The following is a 19,323-nucleotide window of genomic DNA, read 5'->3' as shown; positions in this document are numbered from 1 at the left end:
GGGCACACTGTTGACTCATATCCAGCTTCTTGTCCACTATAACCCTTAGGTCCTTTTCTGCAGAACTGCTGCCGAGCCATTCGGTCCCTAGTGTGTGGTGGTGCATGGGATTCTTCCGTCCTAAGTGCAGGACTCTGCACTTGTCCTTGTTGAACCTCATCAGATTTCTTTAATTTGTCTAGGGCCCTCTGTGTCCTATCCCTACCCTCCAGCGCATCTTCTCTTCTCCCAGTTTAGTGTCATCTGAAAACTTGCTGAGGGTGCAATCCACACCATCCTCCAGATCATTTATGAAGATATTGAACAAAACCAGCCCGAGGACCGACCTTTGGGGCACTCCACTTGATACCGGCTGCCAACTAGACGTGGAGCCATTGATCACTACCCATTGAGCCCGACAATCTAGCCAACTTTCTATACACCTTATATATATATATTCATTCATCCAGCCCATACTTCTTTAACTTGTTGGCAAGAACACTGTGGGAGACCGTGTCAAAAGCTTTGCTAAAGTCAAGGAACAACATGTGCACTGCTTTCCCCTCATCCACAGAGCCAGTTATCTCGTCGTAGAAGGCAATTAGATTAGTCAGGCATGACTTGCCCTTGGTGAATCCATGTTGACTGTTCCTGATCACTTTCCTCTCCTCTAAGTACTTCAGAATTGATTCCTTGAGGACCTGCTCCATGATTTTTCCAGGGATTGAGGTGAGGCTGACTGGCCTGTAGTTCCCAGGAACGTCCTCCTTCCCTTTTTTAAAGATGGGCACTACATTAGCCTTTTTTTTTTCCCAGTCGTCCGGGACTTCCCCCGATCGCCATGAGTTTTCAAAGATAATGGCCAATGGCTCTGTAATCACATCCGCCAACTCCTGTAACACTCTCGGATGCAGTGCATCCGGCCCCATGAACTTGTGCTCGTTCAGCTTTTCTAAATAGTCCCGAATCTGGTAATGGGTGGGAATAAAGAACTTGGGACCTTCTGTCAGCTCACTTGGATGTGGATGGAATGGATACTGGCATGAGTCACAGGTCTTTCACAGGTTCCAACAGTACAGGCATGGCAAAACTGCCAAGCATGGGAGGACACAAGATGTCCAGGAGTTTGTGAGGTTTCTCCTGCACCACTTCCACAGGTATACATAGAGTCTCTACCACGTGCCTGATGAAGTCCTGGAATGCCTTGAAGTCATCATCTTGAGATGACGTTGGGTGATTTACTGCCTTGTCGGGGGAGGAAGAGGAGACTGCAATGGGTTTGAGTTGTTCTTCCCCTTACAAATACTATTACTCCTCACTTTCCTCCTGCTTTTCTAGAATCTGAGGCTGCAATAGCTGGCCGAGCTATTTAGTCTATATTGCTTCTTGGGGGAAGGTTATCTACCAATCTCTGAAAGGTGGCGGGTGCATTTCGCAGTCTGAAAAGGAGCACATTAAATTCATACAGCCGTACATGGGTGATGAAGGCTGACTTTCCTTGGTTGGTTCATCTAGCAGCACTTGCCAGTACCCCTTAGTTAAATCTAAGGTGGAGATGAAATGGGCTCATCCCAGTTTTTCCAATAGCTCATCTGTGCGTGGCATTGGATAGATTTCTGGGCGAGGTATAGCATTTAGTTTATGGTAGTCCACACAAATGTGGATTTCCCTGTCTGGTTTGGGAACCAGAACCACTGGAGAGGCCCATGCACTCTCAGAGGGGTGGATTACCCATTCGTAACATGTCCTTGATCTACCTTTCTATTGCGGTTTTGGCTTGAGGAGCCATCCGGTAGGATTGGGCTCTAATTGGGCGAGCATCACCTGTGCAATGGAGTAGTACACCCGTTCTGTCTGTCCTGGGGTGGCTGAAAACATTGGTGCAAAGCTGGTGCACAGCTCCTGGATTTGCTGTTGCTGCTTATGCCCAAGGGTCATGGAAAGGCTCACCTCTTCCACGCCACCATTGCTTTTTCCTTCATAGAAGACTTCTTCAGGCCACTCAGTGTTGTCTCTCTCCTGGGCTGTAAACTGGAGAACTTTGATTTCTCAGGAATAAAAGGGCTTTAGAGAATTAACATGGTATGCTTTAGGTTTTAGGGTAGGTCTGGAAATGCTTTGAGGTAATTAACAGCTCACAGGCGCTCTCGGACCATAAATGGCCCCTCCCATGGCTTCCATCTTATTGGCCTGGAGCGCTTTCAGGACCATGACTTGGTCACCTACTCTGAAGAAAAACTCTTTCTGGCATGTTTATCATACCAGGCCTTTTGCTCTTCTTGAGCATCCTGTAGGTTTTCTCGAGCAAGGGCTAGAGAGTCTTTGAGGGTGTTTTGCAGGTTGGTTACAAAGTCCAAAATGCTAGTTCCGGGAGAAGACGTAACCCCCTCTCATTGCTGCTTCACCAACTATAATAGCCCCTTAAAATCATGGCCGTAAACAAGTTCAAAGGGTGAAAACCCTAAACTGGGATGTGGTACAGCCCTGTAGGCAAAAAGCAACTGCTGCAACACTAGGTCCCAATGATTGGAGTGCTCATTCATGAATTTACGTATCATGGCCCCAAAGTCTCCTTGAACTTCTCCACTAGGCCATTTGTTTGATGGTGGTAAGGGGTGGCAACCAAATGGTTCACCCCATGAGCTTCCCAAAGACATTTCATGGTCCCTGCCAGGAAGTTAGTTCCCAAATCCATAAGGATGTTGGAGGGCCAACTTACCCTGGCAAAAATGTCTGTCAATGCCTGGCTCATGCTTTTAGCCCTGGTGTTGCTTAGAGCTACTGTTTCCAACCATCGGGTGGCAAAATCAGTATGTACAGCTTTCCTCTGGGTGTCTTCTTAGGGAAAGGACCCAGAATAGCCACAGCTACACCCTGAAATGGAACCTCAATGATGGGGAGTGGCTGGAGAGGGGCTTTGACCTGCTCTTGGGGCTTTCCCACCCTCTGGCACACTTCACAAGACCAGACATAAGTAGAAATGTCCTTGCCCATTCCCTCCCAGTGGAATGACTTCCCCAAATGCTCTTTGGTACTATTCACCCCACCATGGCCACTAGGGTGATCGTGGGCTAAGCTCAAGAGCTTTTCCCTCTACTTATTTGGAACTACCAACTGTTTCTGAGGATGCCAGTCCTCCTTGTGCCCACTAGAAAGGGTCTCCTTCTATAAGAGTCCTCCTTCTATAACAAACCTGGACCTACTAGAAAAGCTGAGAGGCGGTGGGTCGCTCCGTGCCACCGCCCAAACTCCCTTGAGTCTCTCATTCACTTTCTACTCTTCTTGGAACTGCTTCCTTGATGGTAGAGACATTAGTTCCTCTCTGGGTTGTGGGTTTGGTCCCACTGGAAGCGATGCAGGTGATGGGGTTGTTTCTGTTGACTGTGAACCACTCTCCCCGCTGGTGCACTAGATGGTATTTTAGGTTCCGGTTGAACCTCTTGCACTGGTCTAGCTACTGCTGGCGCCCTTTGGTGCTGGCTCCCCAGACTCTGGTGGGGTTGCAAGCACAGGCTCTGAATGCGCCACCAGTTCCAATCCTTGGGAATGGTTCTATCTGGGTTCCAGGAACTGGATTTACAACTGCTGCCATAGACTCTGGTCTGGAGTCTCATTCCACCACCTCTGGCTGGGTTCCTGTAGAAGGCTCAGGAATGGAGTTAGGTTTGGAGGCCTGTTTAGCCTGGCTGCAGGTGACCATCCTCACCCTTTTTGTTAGCCTCACATGGTTGGCTAAGTCTTCTCTCAGAAGCATGGGAATGAGATAATCGTCATAGACTGCAAAAGTCCATATCCCTGACCAGCCCTTGTACTGGACAGGCAACCTGGCTGTAGGCAAGTTAAAGGGTTGCACTGTCACTTGGGCCTCTGGGTCAATGAATTTGGGGTCCACCAGGGATTGGTGGATAGCTGACACCTATGCTCCAGTGTCTCTCCACGCAGTAATCTTTCTCCCACCCACACTCACAGTTTTCCGAGGGAACTTTTACACTGAAAACTTTGGCACTGTTCAGTTTAGGCACCTATGGGGTTCAGCAGGCATTTTGCCAATCGCAGAGGAGCCAAAACTGGGATTTAGGCACATAAGGCCCTTTGTGGATCCCACCCTAAGTACCTTGCCCAAAGCCACACAGAAAGTCTGTGGCAGAGCACAGAACTAAACCCAGGTCTCCTAAGTCTGAGCCTAGCACCCTAACCACTGAACTAGCTAAAGCAGCAGCCCCTCACTGGCTCTTTGCATGTGTGCAGCCTAAAGACAGACATCACACAGAGCAAGGACTCTCTCATACACCCCTTGGAGAGGGATGGAAAAACACAGGGATGGAGCAAGAGATACAGAAAGAGACAGACAGGATTTACTGAAGATTTATAGGATTCATCTAGGAAAGCTGGAGGAGAGTCGGGATTAGACTAGGGGCTAGGAGAGGTGAAGGGAGGAAGTAGAAATAGTTGCTACTCTCATATTGGAATTTCATGGGGGATGCACCTTGAGGAGGTGCAGGAGTGGGGGTGAGGTAGAGGGGTAGCTTGAGGAAGAGAAAGTAGTACGGGACCTGACTATGTGAGGACTGTATAAAAAGTCAGGTGGCAGAAAATTGAGAGGCTTAGAGAAGGTGCCGTAATCTTAAAGGACCATTGGGGACACTACTAACATCAGCCAGTGAGTTGCTTCTGTGTAGAGGACTTCCTAAATCTGTGATCTGCATAGACCCACATTAATTTCTTTATGGATGGGCAGACACACCATCAGTTATACAGGAATTCTAAGCCATGGATGACTTCCCATCTGTGGTGGCACATTGTGCAAATCTCTGTGATAGTATGAAGGGGAAACTATGCCATCTGTAGTACTGCCAACACCAGGCATTTGAAAATTATGGGACTGGGCCCAAAAAAGTAATGATATTGCCTTACAAACAATGAGATTTGTTTAAAAATAATTGAGTTATTTTTATTTGCTTTTTGTTTTTTGAGCCTTTAGGGTGCACTTGGTTCATGTGTTCAAGCTTTTCTCCACAACCATGAAGTCTAGAAACATACCTTTATAAAAAAAGAAAGCTGAGATTTTCGCATAATGTCTAGTCTCCAGGAGCTGAGGCATTTTTTTGAAACATCAAATGTTTCAAAAGTTTGCACCACTGAGTCTGAAATAGAAAATGTACCTAATTCCATGGATATGATGGCTGTACTTATGTGACACACTGGTAGTGTATACAGCTGTGCTAGATCATTACCCAGAATCATGCCACTACTTCCACATTCTGCCTTTTTCTCTTATAGTATGTAACCAATTTACAACCACAACTTGCTGCCTTTGCTTGAGCACTCAAGAGAAGGGCCATTTCTTAATTATGGTGTCAACGTCAGTGCAAGTGGCAGGGCTGGATGAAGGCACAGGAACTACAGGCCTATGCCTAGGGCCTTAGTTCCTGAGGTATGTGATCGGGTCAGACTTTTTTTTTTTTTTTTTTAAAGTAAATGTCTGGTCCTCATTGTGGAAAAGTGACACTTCTGCCAGATAGGTAATAGCAGCAAAAATACCATGTTTAATATATCACAAGAACTAGGGGACACCAAATGAAATTAATAGGCAGCAGGTTTCAAACAAACAAAAGGAAGTATTTTTTTCACATAACGCACAGTCAACCTGTGGAACTGTTTGCCAGAGGATATTGTGAAGGCCAAGACTATAACAGGGTTCAAAAAAGAACTAGATAAGTTCATGGAGGATAGGTCCATCAATGGTTATTAGCCAGGATGGGCAGGGATGGTGTCCCTAGCATCTGTTTGCCAGTAGCTGAATGGGTGACAGGGGATGGATCACTTGGTGATTACCTGTTTTGCTCATTCCCTCTGGGGCACCTGGGACTGGCTACTGTCGGAAGACAGGATACTGGGCTAGATGGACCTTTGGTCTGATCCAGTATGGCTGTTCTTATCTAGGGACCCTCTTGACAAATAACTAAATCAGCTAAAACCTGGGAACACTATCACAGTACTCTCACTTGGACTTGCAGGTCTCCCTTGAAATATCAATAGTACTATTTTCAGAAGACTGAGAGTCCATTTGTTCTGGCAGAGTTAGGTACTGGGGCTCAGCTGTCTTAACATGTGGTTGGTGCCTAACTGAGTGCCTAGTGCCCCTTTGCAGGGAAAAGGGCATGGAAAACACCATTTTCCACCAGCCCATTGGATTGGGGATAATGAGGACTAGAGATTATATGTCTAAACCGAAACTTCCCTAAAAATTGCTTAAGCTCATTGCCACCACAGAGTGGCCCATTATCAAACATTACTATGTCACTTATACAATGTCTAACAAAATAGATTTGACATGCACAATCACCAGTTTAGCAGTAGTATCTCCTAGTAAAGCTATCTCAGGGAAATTAGAATAACAGTCTAGAATGCATTTTTTCATAAGTAAATGTAAACAAATCTATGCCTACTTTGCTCCAAGGGATCAGTTTTTCCTGTGCCACCAACATGGGCTCTTTTGCTCAACCTGTCATGTATTTTTGGAATGTGCAATGGGTCTTGACCACTTCCTCAATGTCTCTGTTTATCTGAGACCAGTATAAAACATCTGCAGCCTACTGATGCAATATTATCTGCCTGACTTTAGAGCAGGGGTGGGCAAACATTTTGCCCAAGGGCCACATCTGGATGGGGAAATTGCATGCAGGACCATGAATGTAGGGCTGGGGCAAGGGGTTGGGGTGCGGGAGAGAGTGCAGGGTGTGGGAGGGAGTATGGTGTACAGGAAGGAGCTCAGGGCAATGGTTTGGGGTGGAGGAGCAGTACAGGGTGTACAAGGGGGCTCAGGGCAGGGGGTAGGGATGCAGGGAGGGGTGCAGGGTGTGGCAGGGGGCTCAGGGCAGGGGGTTGGAGTGTGGGTACAGGAGGGGTTCGGGTGCAGGCTCTGGCCCAGTGCCACTTTACCTGGAGCGGCTCCAGGTTGGCAGCGGCACCGCACCACTAAGGCAGGCTCTCTGCCTGCCGGGGCCCGGCACCACTCCCAGAAGCAGCCGTCACCACGTCCCTGCAGCCCCTGGGGGCAGAGGGCTCCACACGCTGCCCTCACCTGCAGATACCTTCTCCGAAGCTCCCATTGGCCGTGTGTTCCCGGCCAATGGGAGCTTCATGTGCGGAACCCACAGGTAAGGGCCACAGGGACGTGGTGCCGGCCGTTACCGGGAGCGGCACAGGGCCCACAGCGCCACGCAGGTGGCAATCCCGTGGGCCAGATCCAAAGCCCTGAAGGGCTGGATCCGGCCCGCGGGCCGTAGTTTGCCCATCCCTGCTTTAGAGAGAGCCTGAAACAATTGTTCTGAGAGGTGTGAGCTACAGACTGCCTCTTAATGGGGTATTAACACCAACGCCCACTTTTGAAGAGCCTTCCAACACCACTCTGTGTATGGAAGGAGAAAAGTGCAGCAGGCCAAGCCTACCCACCCAGGCAGATACTCTTCCGATTCTCAAGGGGAGGGAGGCCCCTGAAACTGTTCATGGAGTGGAGTTGCCCCTGCTTGATTAGCAGGGGAGTCAGGCCCACTTTGGCGCTGGCTCTCCAAGGTGAGACCAAGAGGGAGCTTTGGCTATGGTGTGTCAAGGAGTAGAACTTGATTGCCTCAGTCAGTAGCTGGGCTTCCTCTTGTCCTCTTATCCTCTCTGCTTCTGTCTTATCATTTGTGCCTACCCCCACCTTTATCAGTTTGGCCACTCTCCACTGGGAATAGCCATTACTTGAAAATAACCTGCGTTTACACTGCTTATTACTGGGTGTCCAAGCTTCATTAGTATACTGCCAGTTACCACTTTATCGTGCGCCTAGTGGCTTTTTCTGCTCAGCCTTAAACACCAAGGATATTTGTGTGGGCACTCTGAAAATCCCAAGTACTGTATACTCAAGCAACTTGTGAGCAGCCAAATCCAAGCTGTGAAAATTGCCTGGGCGCATAATTCGCTCACACTAGTGCCCCTTGCTGGGGACCCAAATAGTTATTTGCATCTACCCAAGATTTTAAAACATGGCCATAGTGTATAGAACTTGCCCCTTCTCTGCTTCTTATTCAATTTCTGCAACCTGTGAGCAGAGATATATTCAACTTAAAGAGTGACCAACTCCTGTTCCTGATCTCTATCTCCTAGGGTTTTCTATCTGTTCAGATGCTGATGAAACAATGGTGTCCATGCAGTCCACAGATTCCCTCAGAGGATTGCTGAAGCATCTAAAGTGGACTGGGAGAAGGGGAGGGGCAGAGATATTCAGAAACAAGGAGAACAGCAATGCCAGGAGAGCAGAGCACCGTATAATAGTGAAGCTTTGAAAAGATAGTCTCAGTATTGGGTCCCCCAGCTATAGCTGGACTCCCATCCACAGAGATTTTCAAAGACCATGCACTGCCCACATTCTGCTTCCCTTTCTTGTCTGAGTGCCCAAAACTGGACATCCAAATTCCTCTGCACAGATGTAAGATAAAATAAAGAAGAAATAATTTAGTATGAGATTTGTACCACAGATGACAAAATCACAGCTTGTTAATGATAATGGGACAGCTGTACATCTTGTGCTCAAGCAAACATCTTTCAGCCTCACGCTTTACAACACACCCGAGGCATTTGGATTTCACATTATGTTCTGTGTGTTTGTTACTTATATATATTTTTTAAATTGGATACTTCAGTGTTGAATGGCGACAGGTGCACCTTTGGCTGCTGAAGAAATTAAGCCAGTATTAAAAATGGCACAAAGTGAATATGGCAGCTGACAATATATTAACATATGCCAGGTGCATTTAGAATCAGAAAATGTTATGCTTTGCAGAGAAAGTTTTTCTGCTACCCTAGTTCAATTACATACAAATATCCACTTCTGCCAAGTGAAAGTAGCTGTGAAATATCTAAGAGCAAACGGTAACTATCAGGTTCTATATCCTCTATAAAAGAGCCATATTTATTTTAAAGGATGATGCAATTCTACTTTAGACACAGAGCATAGTTCGCAGAGTTACAACAGACTATATTGCATCATGTATCCTGCATAAACCCTGCTTGAAACATCGCATTTATCACAATGTGCTATCTATTTACATTAATGTATTTTAAGCGCATTTAAAACAGTTTTCAGGTCCACATTTTTGTTTTCTTAATCCTTTGCAATCAATGGTGCCATGTCAGTGATTCATTCTTTGGCCTGGAGAATATGGTTCTGAAGCCCTAAACTCCAGTCATTCTTTGCATTGGCCACAGCTGGTCATATTAGAGCAACTTAGAGGCTATGCTATAGGGTGACACCAGGTCCCTGCCACTTTGAGGAGCTAGGCAAGAATAAGAAACACAAAATTTGATCACTTGCTTGATGATGTCAGTCTTAAGGAAGTTTTAAAGAATCAAATATTTTTGTTAATTCCACTGCACAGTGATACACTTTTTTCCCCGTTATTTCTATTCACATCACTGCTGATTACTCAGATATCTGTGTGTAAACAGAACCTTTCTCATTTATAATTAACCGTCTTCTCTGACTGATTAAGGAACATGCTTGGAATGAGAATATGCTTAAATAGAACGCTTCTATTTAAATTCATATAAATTGATAAGCAGCAATTAGATACACAGGAAAAATACTTCAAAGTTGAAATGGGGTAGTGAAGAAATAAGTTTTGAGTGCTAGAGTACACAGAGATACTCTAAAGAAGTTAGCTTTTTGCCCATCCAGATTGCAAAATATCCTAGTGCCAGTCAGTATCTGATTTACATAAGATTTCATTTGGAACCCTTTTAAAGTGGAAATCACCTATGCTTACAAGCGTGCATTGCTAAAGAATTAATTGTTCAGGAAGTCTGTTACTCCAAATATACAATTATCACTTTAGATGCACCTCCTTCACTATATATTGTGGTTAGGCAATTCCTAAGACAGAATGCTTTGAAACTATATCTGAAGTTGTATAACCGACACCATCTAATTTTAATGTTCCACTTTTCCCCTACTTATTATTGCTATTAAAATGCTGGAAAGGAGGGTTTCTTTCTAGTTAACCAAAAATAAGGATTTTTCTTGACAGACTTTTATTTTCAATTATTCTGCATTAATTTAAATTATATAATGTGAGTTAGTGTGGCCTAGTAGCTAGAACAAATGACCTGGAAATCAGGACTCCTACATTCTATTCTTATCTCTGCATTTGATTCACTCAATGATGCTGGACAATTATCCTCAAGGATAAATCTCAGTGATGCGCAGTGAATATTTTAACAAGAGTTTCCTGCAAAAATGTTCTCCCTTAGCATGCCATAAACCCATGTACCAGGGCCAGCCAGGGGTGTGTGTGCTTGCAGAGAAGGATGAGGGACTGAATAGTGTATTCAAATGGAAGAGCAAAAAGCAAATGAACAAAGACCCTTTGTCATAACCATAACCAAGGAGAGAGGTGACAGAATGTGTCATGTTTGTATCATGTGCATTTCACTAGAAATGTTTGTACTTTTTTGTTCCAAGAAAAATATACTAAGGTCACAATTGTGCTTACTCACATCGCCACTTACATCAAGTAGTGTGCGAATAAGGGTTCCAGCAATAGGTCTTGAGTTACTGACAATATAGCACAGTGCTCAATTTGTGTAATTTGAAATAGAACTGGGGATTGATTGTGTGAAGACTTATTACACGGTTTTGGATGCATCCTTCCCAGAGACATTTGCTGAATATAGCTGTGATTTGGTGTAATCTAGTCCATTCCAAAGGCAAAAATATGCACTTTAGAAGGTTTTTGTTTGTCTGTTTCTTTGTTTTTAGCCTCAAGGATAAGTAATCTCTGGCAAAGCTTAGCCAGTTACGGTTAAATTTTAACACTGTCCACTACAGGAAGGGAAATTACTTCCACCCAATCTTCAATTTGGTAGTAGAACCTCAAAAGAATCTGAGGGCACCCTTGAGCACACTACTAATCACTTTGACCCTCAGTTTATCCATCTGTAAAGTTAGAATATTTATTACCTATCTCACAAGAAAACTGAGTCTTAATTCAAGGAGTAAGAAGGAGATTAAGTTGTTGATTTTGATTAACCTTGAATGGATATATGTATTTGAAGATATTGGTAATTTTTTTAATGTAGACACAGGCATTTTTTAAAAATCACAGATCAATATTTTACTGGACCAACTTCTGATGGTGAAAGAGACAAGCTTTGGAGCTACACAGAGCTCTTCTTCAGGTCAGGCTCTTTGTAGCTCGAAAGCCTGTCTCTTTCACCAACGTAAGTGGTCTAATAAAAGATATTATTTCATCCACCTTGTCTCTCTAGTATCTTGGAACCAATAAGTCTACAACACTGTAACAATACATTAATTGATAGCACATTAAGATCTTTGGAAATAAATAGGGTACAAAGGCTAACTTCATATAAATTAGAAAATTAAAGATTTAATAATTACTGAAATCCTGTTAAAGAATTTTCCACAACATGTATGTTACCCTGTGTTCTTCTTGCTTTTTTCTATAAAATGTATCAATTAACAATTGTGAAAATTCTCTGTTCTGATGGACTGTGTCGAAGTATTTGATGTTTTAATTTAATTTTAAGTTACAAGACTTCTACATACAGCAAGTAATATCTCTAAATTTTCAAAGTGTAATGTTTCAAAGTGTTTAGCTATGCATTTTCCATTGATTTGAATTATATGGCTAAAATCTCATGCAAGGTTTTGAAAATTCAGGAACCAATTAGTAACAGGGCTAGAAGAGAGACAGAATGAACCATAACAGTGGTTTAATAGTTCTCTGGTGGGCCTGTAAATTTCAGAAGGATTTAGGTTTTCATTTAAAATAAATTAAGTTTCTAACCCTTATGGCTGAAATCTTTCAAATGTGACAATTAGCAGCACTGTTTTGCTGAATCTATTGACCTCTTTAACAATAGCTGAGAGGTGGATTGACCTATTTCAGTAGAAGTTAATTCTGAAGCCTAATTATGCTGATTTAAATGTCAACTTTATTAACTATTCCACTGCTGATAATTTTAGAAGAAATAGTTAATATATGCATATCTACTGTGGCTAGAAAATATAAAAGTAAGAAATGTAAAACATTTATGAGATCATATAATTATCCCTTAAAAAAAATGCAGGATTGTTCCCTGCAGTCTAATCTTCAGGATTTCGTCTATTTTAGATTGGAATGTCCAAAGTGAGATTATACACAGTTTAACAGATCTCACCATTAGAAGTTTTTCTGTTTTGTTTTTTTCTTCCTAAATATTTCAACCCATTACTCCTATTACATCTGAAAGCTGAAAGAAGCCACCAGGGAATGGGGAACAGAAGTCACCAAGCATGAGAGAAAGAGAGGCCTAATGTTCTAACATCCATAAACATAAGCTTTCAGCTTATGTTTATCCATAAACATAACCTCAGCCATGCAGAACACAATGCCATCCACAGCCTCAGAAACAACTCTGACATCATAATCAAAAAGGCTGACAAAGGAGGTGCAGTCGTCATCATGAATAGGTCGGAGTATGAACAAGACGCTACTAGGCAGCTCTCCAACACCACTTTCTACAAGCCATTACCCTCTGATCCCACTGAGAGTTACCAAAAGAAACTACAGCATTTGCTCAAGAAACTCCCTGAAAAAGCACAAGAACAAATCCGCACAGACACACCCCTAGAACCCCGACCTGGGGTATTCTATCTGCTACCCAAGATCCATAAACCTGGAAATCCTGGATGCCCCATCATCTCAGGCATTGGCACCCTGACAGCAGGATTGTCTGGCTATGTAGACTCCCTCCTGAGGCCCTACGTTACCAGCACTCCCAGCTATCTTCGAGACACCACTGACTTCCTGAGCAAACTACAGTCCATTGGTGATCTTCCTAAAAACACCATCCTAGCCACTATGGATGTAGAAGCCCTCTACACCAACATTCCACACAAAGATGGGCTACAAGCCGTCAGGAACAGTATCCCCGATAATGTCACGGCTAACCTGGTGGCTGAACTTTGACTTTGTCCTCACCCATAACTATTTCACATTTGGGGACAATGTATACCTTCAAGTCAGTGTCACTGCGATGGGTACCCACATGGCCCCACAGTATGCCAACATTTTTATGACTGACTTAGAACATCGCTTCCTCGGCTCTCGTCTCCTAATGAACCTACTCTACTTGCGCTACATTGATGACATCTTCATCATCTGGACCCATGGAGAAGAAGCCCTTGAGGAATTCCACCATGATTTCAACAATTTCCATCCCACCATCAACCTCAGCCTGGACCAGTCCACACAAGAGATCCACTTCCTGAACACTATGGTGCTAATACGCGATGGTCACATAAACACCACCCTATATCGGAAACCTACTGACCGCTATTCCTACCGACATGCCTCTAGCTTTCATCCCGATCATACCACACGATCCATTGTCTACAGCCAAGCTCTACGATATAACCGTATTTGCTCCAACCCCTCAGACAGAGACAAACACCTACAAGATCTCTATCATGCATTCCTACAACTACAATACTCACCTGCTGAAGTGAAGAAACAGATTGACAGAGCCAGAAGAGTACCCAGAAGTCACCTACTACAGGACAGGCCCAACAAAGAAAATAACAGAACGCCACTAGCCATCACCTTCAGCCCCCAACTAAAACCTCTCCAATGCATCATCAAGGATCTACAACCTATCCTGAAGGACAACCCATCACTCTCACAGATCTTGGGAGACAGACCAGTCCTTGCTTACAGACAGCCCCCCAATCTGAAGCAAATACTCACCAGCAACCACACACCACACAACAGAACTACCAACCCAGGAACCTATCCTTGCAACAAAGCCTGTTGCCAACTCTGTCCACATATCTATTCAGGGGACACCATCATAGGGCCTAATCACATCAGCCACACTATCAGAGGCTCGTTCACCTGCGCATCTACCAATGTGATATATGCCATCATGTGCCAGCAATGCCCCTCTGCCATGTACATTGGTCAAACTGGACAGTCTCTACGTAAAAGAATGAATGGACACAAATCAGACGTCAAGAATTATAACATTCAAAAACCAGTTGGAGAACACTTCAATCTCTCTGGTCACTCGATTAGAGACCTAAGAGTGGCTATCCTTCAACAAAAAAGCTTCAAAAACAGACTCCAACGAGAGATTGCTGAATTGGAATTAATTTGCAAACTGGATACAATTAACTTAGACTTGAATAGAGACTGGGAATGGATGAGTCATTACACAAAGTAAAACTATTTCCCCATGTTATTTCTCCCCCTCACCCTACCCCCCACTGTTCCTCAAATATTCTTGTTAACTGCTGGAAATAGCCTACCTTGCTTGTCACCATGAAAGGTTTCCCCCCCCCCCCGCTGCTGGTGATGGCTTATCTTAAGTGATCACTCTCCTTACAGTGTGTATGATAAACCCATTGTTTCATGTTCTCTGTGTGTGTATATCAATCTCCCCTCTGTTTTTTCCACCAAATGCATCCGATGAAGTGAGCTGTAGCTCACAAAAGCTTATGCTCTAATAAATTTGTTAGTCTCTAAGGTGCCACAAGTACTCCTTTTCTTTTTGCGAATACAGACTAACATGGCTGCTACTCTGAAAACTTTCAGTGTAAGTGCCAGCTTGCCAATTGAACCATTTAAGTTAGACAGTTCACTTATCTCAAATGAAGAATAGTTTAAAATTAGCAAATTCAGACCTAAAATAATATACTGGGTAACCTTTTCTTCTTGTGTCTCTGATGGGTGAGTTGGCAAATAGATAGCAGCTGTTTTTACATGTGGAAGGGGAGATCTTATCTGCAAAGATAGGCAGTGTTAGGTCTTTCCACATTCTGTTACATGATCCCCTCCTGGAGGTCACGTATTAGCTTTCCCTAAGCACTATAAACCTCTGTCATATGAGCAGAGCATACACAGCTACTATGCTGCTTTTTTGTCAAGTGGCTTTTTTAGCTGTCCCCCTGAAGCTGTGCTTTGTGATTCTTTTAATTGGGTTCATAGAGCACAAACAGCCTTCTCTTATGCTTTTGGCCTCCATTACATCCCCCACCCCAAAGTAAATATGCTGTCTTCCTTGACTCCTCCCCATTTTGTTCAAACCACACTCTTTTTATATTATAACACTTTGCTATATAATGTGTAGGAGAGGAGGGAATAGACTTGTATCCATTATTGCCTCTCTGTATGCCCTTCCTCCAGTCTCTTCTCTGTGAGATTAAGGGCATTTTTCTCCCTTCTGTACTGCATAAGAGGCGAGGAGTATAAAGCTCTGAATTACAGATACCAATCTGAATTCTGAGTACATAAATGGGTACTGCCTCATCCACCAATTTTTCCCCAAGCATACACAGGGTTTGAAACCATTGCCCTTTCCATGGACCAGACAGAAACATTAACATTAAACCACATGATCAAGAACTGATGAATTTGCAAATACAAACATGTTTACAACAGCCATGGACACATACACATTTTCACCTAACATGCTATATTTCTTTAAAGAAATATTGTTTAACGAGCACAGTATCTGTCCTTCCAATAGCTAAATCCAATGTGTGAACATACAAGCTTAAATTTCACTCACCTGCAAAATGGACTGGATACAGTAGGGATCACATAACAAATCCCGCCATTTAGACAAAAAGATCCATAACTGCTGCCACAGAGCTCTTCATGATCTGAAAAGAACAGATACAAAGAGAGAGATTTGTTTTACTCAGGAGGAATCAAGATGTGAAAAAATTATACCATGTGGCGGTTTGGGTTTTATTTTATTGTTTTCTTTAAATTATAACACAAAAGATACAATTGGCTTAAAAATACTAGAAACTAATAAGGGACAGTTTTACTCTCCAACATATCTGTATGTACCACCATGTAGCTAATAAAATCAGTGATTGTAACTGTGAATACAAGTACTAAAGTTGATTTTACAAAATATATAGCAAATATACCAGCGTATCAGAAGGCAGGCTTAAAGTTTGAGGAAGTGGGAGCAGTTCCATTAGTAAGGAGTGACAGAGCTTTGAAATCTTCCTCATGGCTTTCACATTTGGGGAGCATAGTGGATATGTTTGGCCAGATCGTAGCCCTTATCAAGACTGCTTTGCACTGCTTTAGTGGTGCAAAGCAGCTTTAAAAACCAGCTATATGGGGACTCCTGCAGTATAGGAATCCTCAGATGTGGCGGCAGTATAGACAACCCTATACTCCCCCTTTTCCCAGCCTAGGAGTGCGGCCAGGGAAAGGGGAGAATGGCCTGAGTGCTGCTGCAGTCTAACTGTCCCTGGCAGTGAATGGCCCCTTGGGCCTTTAGGCTGCTCCAACCTTCAGTGAAAATTGACCCATCCCCCTGCTGGCTCCAGGCAACTTTGGGCCATCCAGCTGCACCAACCACCATTCTGGCACAGCTGAGGAGCTAGTTCATTAATACTTGTGTGGAGAAACTGCAATATAAGATTTCTCCAAACAATTACATTTGTTTCTTATAATGTAATTTCAAAAGAGTACATTTTTCATGATTGATTTTATACATGAATTTTCAATGTAGGCTTCTTAATAAGCTATCCAGATCCAGCATTTGGATGCTCAGATTGGCATTTAGAGAAGTAATTGTCCATTTTATGTATCTAAATCCCAATCTGGGCATCCAAATGCAGGATTTGGACATCCTAGTAAGAAGTCCATGTTTTTAAAACTGGGGTAGGTGGGTGGGTGGGTGGTATATGCAAGTGAGTATATAGCCATATATATGTGTGTGAGAGAGATTTTATTAATCTCGCTCATTAAACCCAAGCATTTCCTTTAAAACAGGAATAGAACAGGCCTGTGACATCACAAACCTGAGAATCATGTGTTATCTCACACTTTAGGTGTGATTATTTTCACTGTTATTTCCAGCCATATCTGAAAATGAGACTGCAGAATGCCTACTGTTCGCATATGGCAAAATATGCCTTCAGCAGTGCATACAAAATATACTATTATGTATGAAAAAGGTATGTTGATTTTCATTTTCATATCTACTCTTTTGGAATAACAAATGTAGCTCACTTGTAACTTCCCTGGGCCAAAACAGTGGCTGCGAAGAACAATCCGCACTAGCAAGTGGTGTTAAAACATCCCACAACAGGGAGCGCTCCCACAGGCATTGCAGTCTAACTGGGCACAATGCTTCCAGGAACACCAGGAGAATTTGGCCATTGCTATATTCTTGGAAGAGGTGCAGTATGCACCATATCCATACAGTGCACTGGGCTGCCACTGCTAATTCTGCCCTCTCACTGTCCTCTTTGGGTTATATAGTGATGCAATTGGCAGGGCAAAATTCCCATTGGATTAAATGGGGCTAGGATTTCAAAATCAATGGGCGTTTTGCTGTGGAATTCAACAGAAATTTGCTGTGGGCCAAAAAAAATCTGATGAGGTTCAATAAGGACAAGTGTAGTCTTGCACTTAGGAAGAACGAATCCCATGCTCCGCTACAGGCTGGGGACCGACTCGCTAAGCAGCAGTTCTGCAGAAAAGGACCTGGGGATTACAGTGGACGAGAAGCTGGATATGAGCCAGCAGTATGCCCTTGTTGCCAAGAAGGCCAATGGCATCTTGGGCTGTATTAGTAGGAGCATTGCCAGCAGATCAAGAGAAGTTATTATTCCCCTCTATTCGTCACTGGTGAAGCCACACCTGGAGTATTGCGTCCAGTTTTGGTACCCCAACTACAGAAGGGATGTGGGCAAATTGGAGCGAGTCCAGCAGAGGGCAACGAAAATGGTTAGGGGGCAGGGGCACATGACTTACGAGGAGAGGTTAGGGAATTGGGGTTATTTGGTCTGCAGAAGAGAAGAGTGAGGGGGGATTTGATAGCAGCCTTCAATTACCTGAAGGGTGGGTTCCAAAGAGGATGGAGCTAGGCTGTTCTCAGTGGTGGCAGATGACAGAACAAGAAGCAATGGTCTCAAGTTGCAGTGGGAGAGGTCTAGGTTGGACATTAGGAAACACTATTTCACTCGGAGGGTGGTGAAGCACTGGAATGGGTTACCTAGGGAGGTGGTGGAATCTCCATCCTTAGAGGTTTTTAAGGCTCAATTTGACAAAGCCTTGGCTGGGATGATTTAGTTAGTTTTGGTCCTGCTTTGAGCAGGGGATTGGACTAGATGTCCTCATGAGGTCTCCTCCAACCCTAATATTCTATGATTCAACAGGGCCAAGATTTCAACCCCCATGGCCATGTGCTCAGTGTGCAAGGATCATAACCAGTGCAAATTATCAGGGGGGCAGACAGCTCTTTGTGCCCTCTCCATCCTTGTGCATCTTCACAAGACCAGGCACAACTTAACTCTGTATGTTCACACTAAGGTCAAAAATAAAATACAATTTTACTTTTAACCTGGATGATTTCTATACTTATAATACACATTGACAATTTGTTTACTGCAAGCTTACTATTGAGAACTTTTCAAGTATTACATTTGTGTGTACAGAGCATTTACTATGGTGTGGGGGGTGGGGAGAAAACAGCTAAAGAGAAAATTTACTAACAAGTCTTTTCGAACAGAAGCTGTAAATAAATTAAATATGTTTTATTATCTCCATGGTAGAAATGTCAGTGTAACCAGATTTGGGGTCATGTCATCTCCTGAATGAAAGGAGGGGATGAAAAAAGTAGAAATCCTACTCTATTGTCTCTGAAACTGCTGGAGGGAAGGGGGAGACTCTAAAGTAGAAAATCTTCCACCCCTTCTTCCTCTCCAACTTCCCCAAGTTTATGGATGCCCATGTGAGGGAATGCAGTGCTGCTGAGACTCTACAACTTGGATAGCCAGCTGAAGAAAGGGAGGGTCAATGGAAATTAAGTTTATACAGCATCATCTCCTGGCATACCCTCATGAAAATTTTTGTGAGAGTTGATGAGATCCTTGTTAACTTCCCTAGAGTCATGCCCAGAAAGCAGTCTTTTATTACTCTACAAGTAAAAGTAAGGCAAGGGCTCTGGCTCACTCAAGAGCTATGCTGCCATGGGGGAGGAGGACCTAGGAGTAGTTGATGCCACAGCCAACCTCCCAAATGTTCTAAGATCTACAGGATATTCTTGTAGAACACAGAACATCAGCCCTTTCTGCAGTCCCACTAGATATGCCTCCACTCCATGGCAAAATGCCTCAGGAACTCTGGAGAGGGAGAGACGTGTAGAGAGAGAGAGAGAGACAGTGTGTGGCAAAATAATCCATTTGAATAATTTGAGTATAATACTCTGTGGGTGTGGGTGTAAATTACAATCATGAATATTGTCATTCTTGAGAGTACAGTAATATCA

General features: G+C 43.6%; 2 protein-coding genes across 6 annotated transcripts in view; one reads left to right on the top strand and one right to left on the bottom strand.

The window, feature by feature from the left end:
- NRG4 (neuregulin 4) overlaps positions 1 to 19,323 on the bottom strand; it is a 67,387-nt gene that overhangs the window by 28,674 nt on the left and 19,390 nt on the right. For all 5 annotated transcript variants that reach the window (XM_038418471.2, XM_043493860.1, XM_043493858.1 and 2 more), the window contains exon 5: positions 15,592 to 15,685. In XM_038418471.2, coding sequence (XP_038274399.1) covers positions 15,592 to 15,685 — 94 coding nt within the window. The remainder of the gene's footprint in view (positions 1 to 15,591; positions 15,686 to 19,323) is intronic.
- The window catches only part of FBXO22 (F-box protein 22), an 82,513-nt gene that overhangs the window by 51,704 nt on the left and 11,486 nt on the right, over positions 1 to 19,323 (top strand). The gene's annotated exons all lie outside the window — the stretch shown is intronic.

This window comes from Dermochelys coriacea, chromosome 10 (genome assembly GCF_009764565.3).
Source record: "Dermochelys coriacea isolate rDerCor1 chromosome 10, rDerCor1.pri.v4, whole genome shotgun sequence".
Classification (NCBI taxonomy): Eukaryota; Metazoa; Chordata; order Testudines; family Dermochelyidae; genus Dermochelys; species Dermochelys coriacea.
The sequence above is the reverse complement of the archived record's forward strand: the minus strand, read 5'-3'. Positions and strand labels throughout refer to the sequence as shown.